General features: G+C 41.8%; 1 protein-coding gene across 1 annotated transcript; it reads right to left on the bottom strand.

The window, feature by feature from the left end:
* Positions 1–1741: 1741 nt before the first annotated feature.
* esrra (estrogen-related receptor alpha) lies at positions 1742–16462 on the bottom strand. Its single transcript, XM_027031116.2, is given in 9 exon segments — positions 1742–5653; positions 6834–7103; positions 7762–7929; positions 8204–8317; positions 8467–8583; positions 8729–9038; positions 9040–9116; positions 12917–13018; positions 16013–16462. Coding segments are annotated over 7 exon segments (1305 nt in total). The 5' UTR covers positions 9112–9116; positions 12917–13018; positions 16013–16462; the 3' UTR covers positions 1742–5399.
* Positions 16463–17091: the final 629 nt, after the last annotated feature.

Here is a 17091-nt window from a genome sequence, read left to right as displayed (position 1 = left end):
AGTTAAAAATCCATTCAACTGCGACGGAACGACTTTTGCTAGCAACTTTATCTATCATCAGCACTAAATCGGTGTCTGTATTCCTCAGACTTAAGTTAACATGAACTATGTTACCTTTATATAATATAACACACAGTAACGGCTTAATTCTCACTTCTCGGGTTGATTTCTTCAGCACTGTATTAACGAAAAACATCGTGTTAATTTAAAAGTTAATATAAACTATAAGGTGAAAAGAACATTTTTAAGCTCTTTTTTTGTTGTTGTATAGAAATATCGTTCCGTTCCATACACCTTCCTGTTAGCATGATCTGTAGCCATTTTTAAATTTCCGCGGCTTAATCTGCGTCTTTCTAGGTAAACGTGCATAGAAGTTTGGTGAAAAAGCGGTGGAAAACCAGGAGGTGCAGCTACAACGTGTACAACTTAAGTTTATTAACTTCATTAAACTGGATATAATTAATAAATAATTCACTGATTTGGTACGGAACAGCTGTATCTGGTCTAACAGCCTTGAACTTGAGGTTATATAGAAAACTTGCTTTGGTGAAGAAACAATAGCGTTAAGCGGAATGTTTTACGATGATGGCTTACGATGAAGGCTTACGATGAAGGCTTACGATGATTGCGTATCCTGATGACTTGCTCCCAACCTTCCTGCCCAGTAGAGAGAGGATTTTAACGTATTGTTTTAGCTTGCTACTTTGAACTGTTCTAAAAAGCTGCTTGCACAGAATGCTTAGTATTTACATTTATTTCCAGACAATAACGATCATTTTACTTTTGGCGTCTGAAACCATGTTTAGAGACTGTAAACACGCTCAAGCTACATCATGGTTAAGCGCGTAGGTTTTTACTTTAACCAAGGACTAGATAGACGCACATCGTCGCAAGTAAACAGGAAGACAAGAGACGTTTTCTGCGTTGCTGAAACCTTCTCATCGCAGGCTGTGTTTACGGTTGATTGTCAGTTATGGACCAAGCAGACCCTTAATACAAATCCATTGCTGAAAGTTGTGAAGAAAGTGATTTGGATGTAATGTAGGTTAAAGCTCTAAACACTGCCATAGCCTGCTGTCTGCTTGCTGTGGGCCTGTATTTCAGGATGAAGTATAACATTGATATTTACTTCAAAGTTTGTTAGGACTTCCAAGTTCCACGAATTCCTGAATGCAACATGGTGTACTGAGATCGATCAAAAGAAAAATATGTTGCGATTCGGAGAAAACTTAAGTTATGAACTTCCATAGCTGCTAGCAAACGGCTTAGAGACAACCAAACGACGATTAAGGAACAGATGAACTTTCATATGCGTTTCACGGCGTGCTCAGTTGCGTCCTACTGTGGTAGCCCCACATAGTGGAGCTGTTCATACACGCAGCATGGATATCCCAGCAGAGCCTCATAGCCAGATGACTCCTAAACTTTCAGCAAAACATCAATTACTTCGTCAGGATGAAAATTTAAGTGCTGCTTTGTAATAAATATATGTTCAATAAGCTATACCAGAGCTGCTATAATTAGTTGGCTAGAGGTAATACTGAACTAGGCCTAATTAGTCTACTATAAGAAAACGTGTAACCACGTTCCTCATCTATGTTAATTTTTTAAACATTGTTATCCATTCTCACTCACCTTGTGCCACGAATGTCAAAAATCAGATTTTTTTGGGCCATGTAATGCATTTTGTGAACATATAAGACAAACAAGATCACAACAAAGGACAGACCAAATGGCAAAATACTGACGTGTGTTAATTTATTACAAAACACATGACAGCGACAATATCTTAAAATACCCCTATATTCCTGTGGTGTTTTAGTGTTTGCCTTTAAATCACAGTGATTCAATATGAACATATTTATATACTCACTATTGCAGAACTATTTAGCTTAAAAAAAGCACAGACTTTCACAATCATCAGACTGAAACCCACACAAAAAAACCCAAAATAATATTAATAAACATCGGCAAATTGAGTAAAAAATAGAATTTAATCTTTTAAATACAATATTTTAAAATACAAACATTGATTTGTTCTTTACCTTATATGCGTCATTATTTCTATTAATTGTTAACACTGTTATTACTGCTGAGGTTTAATTTACATTATGTCACTATACAGAGAAATGTGAAAACATAGTTTTGGTAAATTCTTGTATTGCTCATTTACATAAATATACACAGACAAACTAACAGCTACCCATGACCTTAAATGATGTCTAATCATGTGATGCCCCAAAATCTCATTTACCAATGACAAAATGGCATCATATAATGCTGATTGTTATGAAAACACTATAATGTAATATAATTTTTATAGTTGCTATTTAATTAGAATTATTGACACAAACATTGACTTTTTCTTTTTTTAAACATCGTTCTTGAATGGACCCAGACATTTGTGGTTATGTACACATTCCAAGAACCACAGACAGACACGTTTTTCCCTGTATACAAAAGAGCAGGATAAATATATAGAAAACTTGTTAAACAACCCAAAAAGCATTTTAGTGTTAATAAGATTTTGGTGACTTAGACTGAATAGCAACTTGAAAGGTATTACTGAAGTCTAGCCAATGCAGAAATTTTATATATATATATATATATATATATATATATATAGAGACTCGAGTCTTGGGTTCAACACCACTTAGACTCTGTTCTTGAATTCTGCAAAACTGAACTATTACTGGGTCACAGAAAATGACAAAATCTCTTTACCTGCCTTTCTTTTTTCTTGTTCAGTTAGTACTCTCTGTCAAATCAACAGGTTTTTGAAAAATGTATGCGAAAAAGCAAGAAAAAAAATCCAATAGAACTAACATTTTACAACATTCAACCACACAGATTGCTTTATTTCAGTACCAAACCTGAGGCCATGTGTAATATTGTGTAATAGTTTATGGAAAGTCTGTATTCAAGTCAGCCAAAATATAATAAGCCACAAAAGAGAGAAGAAGCTCATGTTTGCAGATCAAAAATTCAAGCAACTATCATACTATTTCCCATAGCATTTTGGGCTGGGTGATCTCAGAACAAGATTCAGTTTACACTTGAACTAGATATGTTTTATTTAAATACAAATTTTCTAATCAAAAGTTCAATTACTGCCCAGAATTAGGAATTATCTGTGTATAAGATGCCACTTCCTTTTTACCTGGAATAAGCATGATTTGTACCACTTTCAACATCTACATACAATCATTACTACAAACATACAGTGAAAAGCACCCTGAAGGCATGATGTAATTTCACAGAGGTCTGGAAACTGTTGATCAGTGGTTAAATTTTATTATTTATTCTGCCTTGGCCTGGACGGCAATTGGCTTCTCTTCCTTTTGTTTTCATATGCAAACAATAAATAAAAAGGTAGCAGAGCTGTAGAACTCTGATCATGATTGCATATAATCCCAGACAAACGTCTGCAAACAAACATCTAAAAACAACTCTAAAACAGCAGTGGAACTTAAAATAGGAAAACAAAAGAAAAAAACAAACAAACAAATGGTCTTGGACTGAGCGTGCTCATTTTGGCCACATATTGTGATACTCTTCTTATTGTAGCAAATGTTGCTCTCAGTCAAAGAGGTCAGCAGTTCAGTCCCACAGCACACTACCTCCTGCTTCAAAACGGACCGGTTGAGGGCGTACAGTGCACCCGAGTCTGTCGTGAGGATTCAGAGTTTGCTCTTTCCGGACCCTCCCACAATATAAGGAATCTGTTTCTCTCTTAAACTTTACAGGGATTCAGAATGTGCAATGCAGAGGTGATGTTTGTGTTTTAGCAGGACAACTTAAACAGAAACAACCCACTGGAAACAGTCTTTGTGCCATCTTCTGCACTGGCAGCCAGTGAAGTATAGTGTTGGTCACCTGAAGAACTGGGATCTCAGGTGTAACCTCAGGTTAAGAGTTCTTATGCAGTCCTTTCAGGCAGGTTACAAAAACAAAACAAGAGAGCCATCTGGCCTACAGGGGCTGAGGTTGCTCTTTTACCCTGATCTAAACGCACCGTCATCAGTTTACTCTGACAGCGCACACACACTGCTCAGATATATATAGATACACACACACACACACACACACACACACACACACACACACACACACACACACACAAACACACAAAGATTCAGACGGTTAATCTATGCAACAAATTCAGATATAGAGCGATAGACTGGTGGCTGACAGTATTCCCTTTTTGTACCTTTGCTCTCACTATTCAACTACAGGTAACTGCAATATTAAATTTCAGCTGCACAAAAGACTTGACCAAGCCAAGCCAACACCCCCCACAGACAAATGAATGAGTCGTTGCTATCTGTTCAGTGAAAGAATACATATTGCTTTAAAACATATTGCATGTTATAACACATACGATATTTCTGTTAGTGTTGTGTCACTGTGTTCAGTTGTTAAAATGTTCGATCTTAAAATGTTTTCAGCCGATTATATGCTTTTTTCTCAGTAACCTTTTGTCTACACACTGCTCAGAAGATGTTCACACTCCTTTACGTGTTGCATATTTCAAACCCCAAAGCATCTACTATTGCTAGGTAAATCAAGATATCACCTGCACGTTTACAGCAAGTACTTCTAAACGGCCGTGCATTAAACTGACTACACATATACACACATTGAGAGAGGAGTGGGACTGGAAGTAGACAAACATGGCTCTCTATAGATGGTTGCCTGCAATGATTACTATATTTTCAGCTGGGTAGCATTTTGTATGGCTTAGGTATAGTCCTAATAGAGGGAGCTACTGGTAGAGGAGAAGGAGAATCATGACTTGACTTTCTCAAAGTCAGCCAGACTGCCACACTTGAGAAGAGTTCTTATAACTGTAGTATAACATATCTTTGACACATCACTGCCCCCAGGGTTACAGTGATGGAAGGTCCCTATATAAACTTTTGTTGGTATAATCCATAGAAAGCTGCATGATAAGAACAGTAAGTATTAACACAGTAACTGATTCTGCTAACTTTCACCTTGATCTTTCTTTTCTGGGCACAAATTATTCCCACAAGGTACCTCAACATATAATCAAATGACCGTTTAAGAAATCAGTCCATATGAACCTTTAGTGAAATAAAACCCAGAGAGGACAGCTCTGACAAACATTTCAAAGAAGTACCTCAAGTTATGCACCAACCCGCCAAAGAGCAAATTTTACATGTGAATCGTTTTTGAAGAGACCTCTGACATCAGCTCCTCCTGTGAAAAAAAATCCGTCTTTGCTTTTCAGTTTTTCTGTTTTCTTCTAACATTAAAAATCTTCTTCTTCAAAAAACAAAGAAACAAAGAAACAAAAAAACTATGTGTCACACTCTGTCCTGCTGTGTCTCTCCCCGCTTGCCATTCATTCGTTCGTCCTCCGCCCGGCCTGGCGGCTAGGGTGAGTCCATCATGGCCTCCAGCATCTCCAGAAACAGCTTGTGCATGGGCACTCCGCCGCGGCTCTTAATGCTGTAGAAGGTGGTGAGGGCACGGTTGGCCGTCTGCCGCAGGAGCGGCAGCGTGAGGAGGAGGCGGCCAGCTCGCTGCGGGTCCTCTGGCCGCTGCTGCACCTCCAGCTCCAGCAGCGCCTGGTGCAGCAGGTCCCTCAGCTTCTGGACGGCCTCGATGTCCTCGATGTAGACCGAGTCTGACAGAGACATACCACACGATGTTTAGAATCGCAGCGCAACATCTATTATTTAAGAATACTGGCACAGTAAGTGAACGAGTTTTTTCTTATTGTGTGCTTTGACCAATCTAAGAAATTCCACAAGCGTTTTGATTAATCACAGCATTCACATGATTTTGCACAAAGTAACGTAAGCCAGTCTTTATTCATGTCACAATAATGGTTCACAAGATGATGTTATACATTTCAAACCATAATAAAAGAGAATAAGTAAAAGATCTGATGTATCTACAAGTACAGCTGTCATATAGTATATTCGTCCATATAATGGACAAATACACTACAAAGAAACCAGCGATGTGCTGTATGAAGTGGGTGGCTTTTACATATTCACACACAAACAGAGGAAGGAGAGATTGTATATGTGCTCTTAATTACATCAGGAGCCATACTGGTGACTCCCAGTATTTGCATAACAAATAGAAAGGCTTTGGGCTAAGCAGAGTGGGCGATTGCACTGAGTGTTTACAGTAATCGACACCATCATGGAGTCTGAGATGAAGAGTGAGAAGCACACTCGTATGCTACCTGCTTGGGGCAAAATAGCCAGATGGGCACTTTCGCTTTCTACAACATCTTTACAAATCAGAAATGTCTGGTTCATGATATAAAATAGCTGATCTTTGGTCTATGCAATGAGATGAGGTGGGGCCAGTACAAGGACCTGTACAGATGAGGTGGGGCTATCTCATCCATGACAGTTTAATGGGTCACATGCAGAAGAAGTGTTCTACTTCATACCTCAATTCCCAATCCGGGAATTGGATTTTGCAATCACTTGCAGTTTAACTGATTTCACAGAACATATGTGTTCAAGTACCTGCACTCATGGTCCAGATCCTACAGAATTTCCACCCTTCCTTTACCCAGCTGTGATAAGTTACATTAACTGTTCCACTAACCACCAGTAACTACAAAATCCAGGACTGATTCCAGATTTGAGTTCCAGAGTTCAACAACTCTGGTTCAGTAATTTCTTTCCTGTTCCATGAGGTGTGACTCAGCTCACAGTTACCTGCCAAGTTGAGTCATTCGTGTTAGAGCAGGGAAATCACTAGCTGGTGCAGTGGGACAGCCCACTGGCATCTGTGGGTCAGAAGCCTGTCTGAGATCAAGTCCCTGTGGTCAGGCTGCTCACCTGAGTTGGTGAGAGCGATGGCCTTGAGCATGACAAACTCCTCCCGGTCCAGCTGCAGGGCTCTGAATCGCCGCGCCAGCTGACAGATGGCGGCGTTGAGCTCAGTCAGGCCTGCCACCCGCGACATCTCCTCATCTAGCACGAAGTCCTCGGCAAACACCACCTCGTCCTCGCAGCCCAGCGAGCGGTAGGCCACACCCAACACAAGCACCTCCAGCCACACAGACTGCAGCACAGACATCTGGTCTGCCAAGGAGAGAGAGAGGAATCCTGCAGGAAGCACACATGGAGAGGGAGAGAAAGAGTGGGGGAGAGAGTGAGGGGTGAGTGAAGAGTAAGAGTAAGACACAAAGAAAAGAACAGAAAAGAACGAAAAAGAAACATTTAGTATGCATCACATTAGTGCTTCAAAGACTCTGGGACCTGGAAGGCTGAGCTACAAATACAGATATCAATTTAAAGCACTCTTCAAAATAGCTCGGACTTGACAAAAGGCAGCGAACAGCCGCCACATGTGGACGAGTCAGTGAGCAGCTCACTGCGGTGCTGGACGGCAATTAGGTGAATAACCTCCCCCGCTCAGCCTCCCTCTGTCTCACTCCAGCTCTCCTCTCAATTATAAGCCCTCATTTCTCCAGGCACCTGTTCCTCCACAACGAGGCGTGTGATTACTCAGCACCTCTATGCTTCCCTCCACCATGCAGAGAACAGAGGGCCATCAGGAGACAAGCCAGCCAGGTCTCCACTGCTTATCCCAGCTGGCCTTTTAGAGGCTCTGGGATATGATAGATTGTTATCAACACCTCTCATTGCCGACCACCCCCCACCTCACCCCAAACACACATACACATGCGCACACACACACACACACACACACACACACACACACACACACACACACACACACACACACGCCTCCTTCCCTCACCAGGGACATGCTTAGCCCAGCCAATGATGACGACGAGCTCGCGGTCAGCCAAGTCGCACAGGGTGGTGAGGGTACGTTGAGCAGTATCTGGCTGCAGAGGGTCGGGCATGGCGAACAGCTTCTCGGGCTCCGCCACCAGCAGGTGAGACACAATGATGCTCGGAGAGCCTGGGAACCAGACACCAAACACTGTCACCCAGCATGAACAGGCTTGGTGATAATGACTCTAATCCACGACACCACGTTACTATCACCTGCCAAACTCTAGGCTTACTGTTTAGCTATTAATCCTGAAGCATATAATTCAGGAACTGCTTTGAATTATTCAGTAACTATACTGAAACTAATACGAAAGGTATGCAGGTACAAGAATAATTGCAATCTGGACCCACTGGGGGGCGTGGGGACAATAAGCACTGTGATATGTCTGCCTGTGTTGTACCTCTCTCTCCCTCTTTCTTAATGGGTATTGGGGCACTCTGATATGTAGCGTTCTCCACCTCGGGCCTCCTCTTGTACTTCTGCCTTCCCCCTCTCACCCGGTCCAGACGGACTCCTGCACACACGCCGCAGAAGGCGTTTATTTGACGGTCACCTTGCAGGTAGGATATGACACAGCAGGGAGCGTTCACTTCACCGTGAGCATATTCCCTGCACGGCACACGGCTCGGTTATTGGACTAGAAGCATTAGGCTTTCCACTCGCCTTCCTTGAGCATGCCCACTTTGAGGCACTTTGTGAAGCGGCACGCCTGGCAGGCCTTCCTGCGCCTCTTGGTTATCTCGCACACGTTGGACGCCGGACAGCTGTACTCAATGTTGCCTGAGAAAGGGGCGAGAGACAAGGATGAGGATAAAGACCTTCCTTCTGTTTCCTTTTTCTGGCTTGTACATAGAACATGTCACCTAGTTGGAGCTTCATAATGGGACCTGTTCGACGATGCGACGGCCATGCAACGGCCACTCACCCTGGATGGTTCTTTTGAAGAAGGCCTTGCAGGCTTCGCAGGAGGCCACACCATAGTGGTAGCCAGAGGCCACGTCCCCACACACCAGGCAGAGCCTCTTGGGGAGGGTGCTCAGGGCGTACTTGCAACGCCCGCCGCCGCCCCCCGCCGAGCCTTCATCCGCGCCGTCCGCCCCATCCTCCTTGAAGTGGCAGCGCAGGGCCGGGCTGTACATAGGTGAGGAGTAGCGCCCGGTGCCATCACCCCGCGCACCTCCGCCCCCGCTCTGCGAGGAGTCGGAGGAGGCGCCGCCCGGGCTGGTCCGCCCCCCCTCCGCCTCCGCCCTCCGGACTGCTGGGCTCCGCCTTTATGTGCAGGTCAGAGCGGCGGTCTCTGGAAGACATGATACCTGGTGGCAGAGAGAGAGAACAAAAAGAAGAGAGTGAGAGAGAGAGAGAGAGAGAGAGAGAGAGGATGTAGAGAAGTGGAAAGCGGAAGGGATTTTGCATCATGAGCTCTCTGTCTTCTCCTCAGTATCAGTGCAAAAACCCTGACAGGGGAAAAAATCCCAAGCAATGACAAGGAACTGACAAACAAGAACGCTGTGTCATTGGTGCAAAGCACAACTCTTAAGTAGCACCCCAGCTAGCTGAGTGCTAACAGCTTCCCCTTTTGGGGAGTCCTCAGCATGCTAAATGTGAGTGAGTGAGTTACATGACAGGTTCATGAGGTGCTTCAGAGCTAAAAATCGAAAGAGCACAACACTCTGTCACTCATGCTAATGAGCTCATGTACCGCAGTGCAGCCTCGATGACCAGGTTTAATGGACATTTAAATGAATTAAGACGAGTGAGCTATTTAAATTAGCGCCTTGATGATTCTCACACGAATCTGAAAAGCCAGGTCTCTGGGTGCAGAACGGACTCAATTCTGCACAAAGACAGTCCATAATCCCAACACCTTGGCCTCTACTCACACCAGATTAGGGTCATTAATCCAGGACAGAGGAGAGACAATCCTCAGATTACATCTCCAGAAGAAGAAGCAGGAGACCCACGGTTACTCCAGCAAAAGCTTTTGCTCCTCTCTCAGACACACTCTGACCCATGGCCTTCTTTCTCTAAACCGCTGATCTTTCACTCTCAAAACAGTTAACCAAGATATTACTAAATATGACATTGCATAAGACACATTGGGATAGCAAAATAGTGAACACTGCTTTTAATGGCAGCACGAGCTACTGTAAGTGGGTAGCAGTAGATGTGTAGACCCCAGATGGTGCTGGGTTTAGGCTATTAGTTGCATCATTTCCAAAGCCCAAGGAAGCAGTGGGTGGTCAGCTCATCCAGCCTCCTCAAGCCAATCAATAATACACATCATCATTATCCAACACCATCGGCCATCACAGGCAGTCAAGTATTAAACCAGTAAGAACTGTTTTGTTGTAGTTCAGCTCAGTTTTGTTTAACGTTTTTTTTTTACAACATACATCGTCACAAAGCAGCCTGACTGAGTAATCTGAGGGCAACGAATGAACAGAGGAACTCAGATCATACAGAGTAAACATGCTTCAAATATTAATTAAAATTGCACCACCCCCAGAGGATGTACAAACAACAGTTGGGGGGGGGGTGTCAAAACATAATATACATCCTTACTACCTGTAATTGGAAATATTACAATCATATTTCCCTGGGAAAAAGGTGGCATCCCTTGTATAATTCACACTCTTGAGAGAAAAGATCTGTGAGATAAGCATGTGACCAATAATAAATTATATGACGGACTATTTAATATACTAAACATATACAGGATGCAGGTTAACTACGTAAAGAAGGAAGTTTAATATGAGTGTAAGGCATGTCTGGGTTGGCAGTTAAGACAGCTAGTTATGAACCCGGATGATTTAAAGGCAGGTTTAGAACATCAGAAAAACAGGTTGGGAGCTCTGTGTCAACACACTGAAAATAGCAGGCACTTCTAAGGCTTTTGCCTGAGTGTCTGATAAGGGAAGTGTTTTAATTCACTTGTGTCAGACACATTCTGGTTATTTTCAATCCACAAGTCTGACAGAATACATGTTTGGAAATTTAAGGAGCTGGGTCCTTGGAATATCTGGGCTGTCAGACAGTACCTGTGTTGGTCTCTTACCTCTTTGTCACCCTGCCCCCAAGCAGTTTGTTGTGTCATAATAAACCAGGCGCTAATGACTGTGAGACTCGCTGTAGACTGTCCTATGGTGAACCACTATCAGTTGGCAACAGGAAATAACACTGCATCTATAAAGCTCAGAATGATTCGTGATCACACAAAAATTCTGGACATAAAAACAGACAAATTTTGTTAAGATATTGCTTTCTTCTATGTCCATATATGACTGAATTAGACTGAAGTGGTAAATTTACTTATCTAGTTTAATGAATATATGTGCCATACATATGCCACAGTGAAATTTTATTTTATTTTTTTACATTTCAATTTTGATAGTCTGGGGGACCTTCCATAGATAAAAGGCTAACCTGTCTTCGCAAAAAAGCTAAAATGGTTGAGTGCATGCCACATTACTGTTATATACCGACATCTGGAAATTTGATGATAAAAATAATCGCCAACTGGTCGCTCCAGGGTCATCTGGTGTCCACACATACATGCAAAAAAAGAGCGACAGAGAGAGAGGGAGGGGGGCAACAGAGGTTCACAGAGAACTGAGGGAACGGTTCTCTGTAACTCTGGGCAGTGTACAGAGTGTAACCGTGGCTCAGTACCTACAATCTTAGTTCCACTTGTGCAATTTCTGAACTTTGACATTACACCCTACCCCCCTCCATACCCCAAGCAAGCCATTTTAATTATAATGAAAGCACACACGCTCAAATACAGCAAAGAGCAAGGAGTGTTTTAGATTAAGGCCAACCATTCGGCGTTATTTACTACACAGCGTTTTAAGGAAGCAGTATGACAGAAGTATCCCTTAACGGTACAGTTTAACAATGTGAAATCTACCACAAAAAGAGAAATCTTAAAACAAAACGAAATGCCTGAATTCAAACAAAAACACGTTTGATCGAGAAAGCTCTGGCTCCGTGACTGTCTAGTTTGAAAAGGCAAGTCGGCTGATGAAGTCATATGTGGCAAACATCTGCTGGTACAGAATCGCCTCATACAAATGACAGCGAAAATGACCGTGCTGCAGGTCTCCAATTCAGCAGTCCGGAGAGTTCAAATAAAATTCAACTGATGTGTCACTTTCATTAACAGGTGATCAAACGAGATTGACAGACAGGTGATAATCTGTTTGGTTATGTATTCATATTGGGGACTTGCTCCCTTTCATTTTAAGATACCTTAACGCGCTATCAGGCTTCTGTCGAATTCAATACGCATTCAATACGCTGTCAATACAACACATGTAACCTACAAATATTTCAGTTTTTACATTCACATTTCTAAATATTCAAAAAGGATTGATCATACATTTGGATATTTAGGTTCTTCCTTTTTGTAAATGCCAGGGCAGCAAAACCAGAGGTGCTAGCAAGCATGCTAGCTAGCAGACTAGCCAGCAGTATTACTTGCTCAGGTGCCCCATTCTCACTGGTTAGCTCAGTTAGCTTAGCATACTAGCTATTATTATTGCTAGCTAGCTAACCTACCTTGGTAGCTAGCCTCAATGTATTTCCTTGCTCTCGCCGTTGTCCAATCTCCGCGCAGAATACGAAGTCCTTGTGTAGTGGTAGGTAATTATTTCAGTTAGTAAAATCTGGCTGTAGTGCGGATAATTCCGTTGGTTGAGTTGGGTGCCTTTTAAAACTTAACTTTTCGCCACATGGACTCTAAAACGTGTCGTAAGTATTAGGCTGTCTTCGAGAGGGAAGTGAGAGGAGGCAGCATGCAATGCAATGCAGTTTGTCATCCCTGATCGTTTTTATCAAATGTGCCAGATTATTTCACGGGAAGGTACTGGTGCAGTTAGCAGCACTGAATACAAATTAGGTGTTCAGTCACAACAATAGGGGTGGTGTAGTCAAATAGTGTACTATAAGGTTACAAAGCTTATGGGAAGTGTCTCCAAACAGTAGCCTACCTGGTACAGATCAAATACCTCTTGCTAAATGAAGACTGTCTCATTAAAAACTGTTCTCCCTTTCCTTGAGAACCATCCATAAAGAATGTTGTGGGCGGTTAAATTATTTTGGAAAGATGGCTTACCTTTTTGCTATTACTTTTAGCCACACGTATGAACGAAGTCCTCTCACTTCCTTGACTTCAAATGTGTGTCAACTGGTCAGTTTGCTTTAGCCATCAGGAACCCTGTAGGACATCATAGCATGTATTATAAACCTAAATGAAAACTATATATGCTGCAAAACATAGAGGTTATTTTAGAATGAAACACGTAACAACAAAATGCTTTGAAAACCCTTTGATATACGAATGCATTTAGATAAGGGTAGGGACGACATGTAGCATGGAAACAGTACATGCTTAAAGAAGAACTGTTTTATATATTGTGATTTTAGTGATCTTGGTGAACTGGTAATGTGATTTTCCTTTGTTTTGTTTGAAATGCATATGTGCAGTATTATTACCGTATTATTATAAAAGACAAAGAAGCTACAATGACGACCCTGCAGTTTGTTTTGTACATGGCTTATGTCCCGCTGTTCCTCTTATAGGACAAAATAAGTGGCAGTCTGATTTCCAGTCATTATTTGCCTGTCTGTCGGCATGCCTAACCCAGTGTATCTGTCCTATGCCTTAGCCATCAACACCATCAGGCAGAAAATGCTGACAGAGGGGGAAAGTATTCCTTTGTCTTTCTCACTGGCAAACATTTGCTGCTCTCGCTCACTGTCATTCACACACTCTTCGCACGCGTAGCAGGGACACACTCTCACACACTGTTTCTGCACACAATACCCCCTCCCCATTACGCTCCAAAGGTCAAAGTCACATGAGGGCTTCAAGGACAGGCACTGTAACACTCTCTGTCACACTTCATATGCATGGAGAAAAACACAGTTTCACCTGGGTGATAATTTAACAAGCATGAGGTACAGGGAGACGAGAGACTTAGAAAACAGTGAAGATGGAATCAAAAACATGCCAAATATGAGTAATAATATTCATTCATTCATTCATTCACTCACTATTTTTTCTTTATTCGATTCTATTTTAAGGTTACAAACAAATTGACTTAAACTTAACAGAGTTTGTTAATAAAGAAATAATTAAATTATTGTAAAAACTATCTTAAATATTTTGGTGGCTTGGCATAATGTTTTTTTTGTTTTGTTTTGTTTTTTTTGTTTTTTTTGCAAGTGGTAGTATGTAAGAATAACTAGGAAGTAATTTTGCCCAGAAGGAACAATGTTAAAAGCTTTGTTTTATCAAATCAGCAGGCAGTGGGCAGGCAAATAAAATCCGAAAGAGCCTGCAAACAATGAGAATGAAGATGAAGATGACCATGTAGTCGTGGACATACTATATAGGTTGCTCAGTTTAGATTAGTGCTCCATTGAGAGCAACTGAGAAGGATATACAGAGTTGCACATGACAGCAGACTGATCTAGTCTGTTGTTGTCTGGACATTCCTCATTAATGAATTGCTTTTGCTTCATAAAGTATGCATGAACAGTGAAAGTGACACTTGGTGACAAGCATTAAAGTAGTCATGCTAATATAAAGCATTTTAAGATCATTGGGGCAGATGTAGTAGAATAAAGAGCTAAAAGAGAAGTTATACAATAAAGTCAGCAATGTTGCCCTGTACTGACCCTTAATACATTCTTATGACCTGTATTAATATTATTCTATTAGGGATCTTAAAAAAGACAAATAAAGCAAAGTTAAATCTTTGTCAGGGGGCAAGTTAGGTTGATTTGGCCTAGTGACGTGCTGTGCCTTATCTTACCCCTAGTGTGAAAAACTGATTTACAGCAGAGAAATTTGAGTGCCGCATATTAGAGTTTTGGCTGCAGTACACATGCAGTGTGCACATAAAGCAAAGATTGCCACAGCAGCCTTCAAAAGGTGACCTTGCCAAATGAGCCCTGACCGGTGAAAGGTTAATTTGTAAAATTGGATTGCAACTTCTTAAAAGCAGGGATTCCCGTCTCAATCCTAGTCCCACAGAGAGTGCAGGGTTTAGCATTACTGGATCTGAACCAGTATTTCAGTATGGAGTTGCAAGGCAAAGTTGTCTTTTGCAATCATGTACAATGCAGAAGGATAGTTTACTGATGTCATGAAGATATGCTAAAGTATTTAAATAATAAAATCAACATACTCATTAATTGTAGGTGATTGTATAATATAGTATAGAAACAAAAGCTTTTGAACTTGCTTTGATATTTCTCATAAACCCAGACCGAATCGAACAAACCAAAGAACATCCTCTAAACAGTTATCCTTTTGTCTTTATTAAAACACATTTTTCTAATCTTTGTTAACCATAAAGCAGACTGACAGTCGACAACTATAGTTCGGTAGGTATAAGTGGAACGTATGGCAACCAAAGGTACGCGTGGCTGAAATCAACTTTTTTTTTGGTCAGTCACTAGACTGCTTTGAATATTCGAATGCCAGCAGCCTCTGAGGATCTGACGTGTGTGGGGGGTTATTTTCGTGCTGCAACCGAAGGCCAATGGGAAATGCAGCATGATTGATGTAGTTGGGGTGGGGGGGGGGGGGGGGAACTCAGTCGCTGACACAATCTTATGGACTAGGATTAGGACAACGCGACCAAGGTCAGGCATCAGCAAACTGCAAGCCTACTGCGGACTTTACCTCCTACTTTAACAGAGTATTGTTATTCCTAACCTATTTGCCATATTATGTTATGCAGCTGAAAAATGGCGTGAATTGCATTCGCGGACCGTTGTCATTAACTTCACTTTTAAAAACCCTATTACTAAAAGCATTCTCGTTTGAAATGACTTTTAACGCAGCTATTAAGGCAAAGATTATATATATATATATATATATATATATAAATATATATATATATATATATATATATATATATATATATATATATATATATATATATATATATATATATATATATATATATATATATAATACATACACACACACACACACATACAAAAGTTACACGCGTTGCTTAGTGACAAACTATATGCCATCAGAATCGTTTATTATTACCAAGCTCCCGAGCTGCAGCGAGCGATTAATTACACACACCGTCTAGGTAATAATAATGTGGCCAATCAGTAAACTGGAAGAAGCTACACAGACTCTTTCGCTCAAATACAGAAGCATTATTTTGCATCTCTTACTTACCAGCATTTGTGAGGTTACTGGAGACAATGTTTCGTAGCCTGCCAGATATGAAACTACTGTAATTATTAATCGCACGGCAAAACCCAGTCAATCCAACAAATGTGACTGTGCTACAATTGTCACGAGACGTGGAACATCTCAGCACAGTCCGGTTCGCTGAGCAGACGCACTGGCTATTTGCTGAACAGAGCTAATGCGCGCTGCTTTGAGAATATGCGCAACTTTAACCTAATGGCAGGCTTTAGAAATAACGTTACCACACTACTGAAAGAATCTGACGCGACACCTCAGTATTTCGAACGGTGCAACAACAGGAAGTACACCCGAACAAGCAGCAGATTTTAATCCATACACTTGATCCGTCGGTCTCAGCACTAGGTCCGTATACCGCTGTTTCGGTTGCCACTGGAAGCCCGAATCCTCGTCTTCCGCTGATACGAGTGAGGTCCTGGTTACGTACATCCCCCGTTCTACCCCCCCCCCCCCCCCCTTCTCCCCTTTTGCGTCTCTTTTTCTCCGTTACGTCCTCGCCCCCTTCCAATCGCGCTACCTCGCGCCCGGCGTCATCGGTGCCGCAACGACGAAGAAATATTGGCTTACTGTAATGTCTGTCTGGCTCACGAGTTCACATACTTTTGATCCGTCCGTTGCAGTTTTTCATGTAAATTGGTTGTGACTAGTATACTGCTATTTTCAGACCGCTAACGACTGAATCAAAGGAGGAAATCTGGTAGCCTATAGCTAGCTACGTTACAGCAGTCGGCGAGTGTCAAATGCATTTGAAAAGCAGTATATCATCGTTATGAAATAACCGTCACGGTTTGTGACTAACGAAATAACCTCGCCTTTGCTTAGGGCGCCTGTGTTACAACACATCAGTTCTAACTTTCAATATTTACCAGATCGAGGTTGAAAAAGCTTAAATGCTGAGTAATCGTGTTATATTAATTAGGAAAGTTCATCATTTCTGCGTTTTTCGCGCACCTTGTTAACATGAATTACTGGCTATTGTGCATTGAGCAGATATAATCTGGGGTGGGGGAGAGCTCACTCCTCCGTCTAATATCTTACTTTATGTA

Source organism: Electrophorus electricus, chromosome 6, assembly GCF_013358815.1.
Source record: "Electrophorus electricus isolate fEleEle1 chromosome 6, fEleEle1.pri, whole genome shotgun sequence".
Lineage (NCBI taxonomy): Eukaryota > Metazoa > Chordata > Actinopteri > Gymnotiformes > Gymnotidae > Electrophorus > Electrophorus electricus.
Note: the sequence above shows the minus strand (reverse complement) of the source record. Positions and strands in the feature narration are given on the sequence as shown.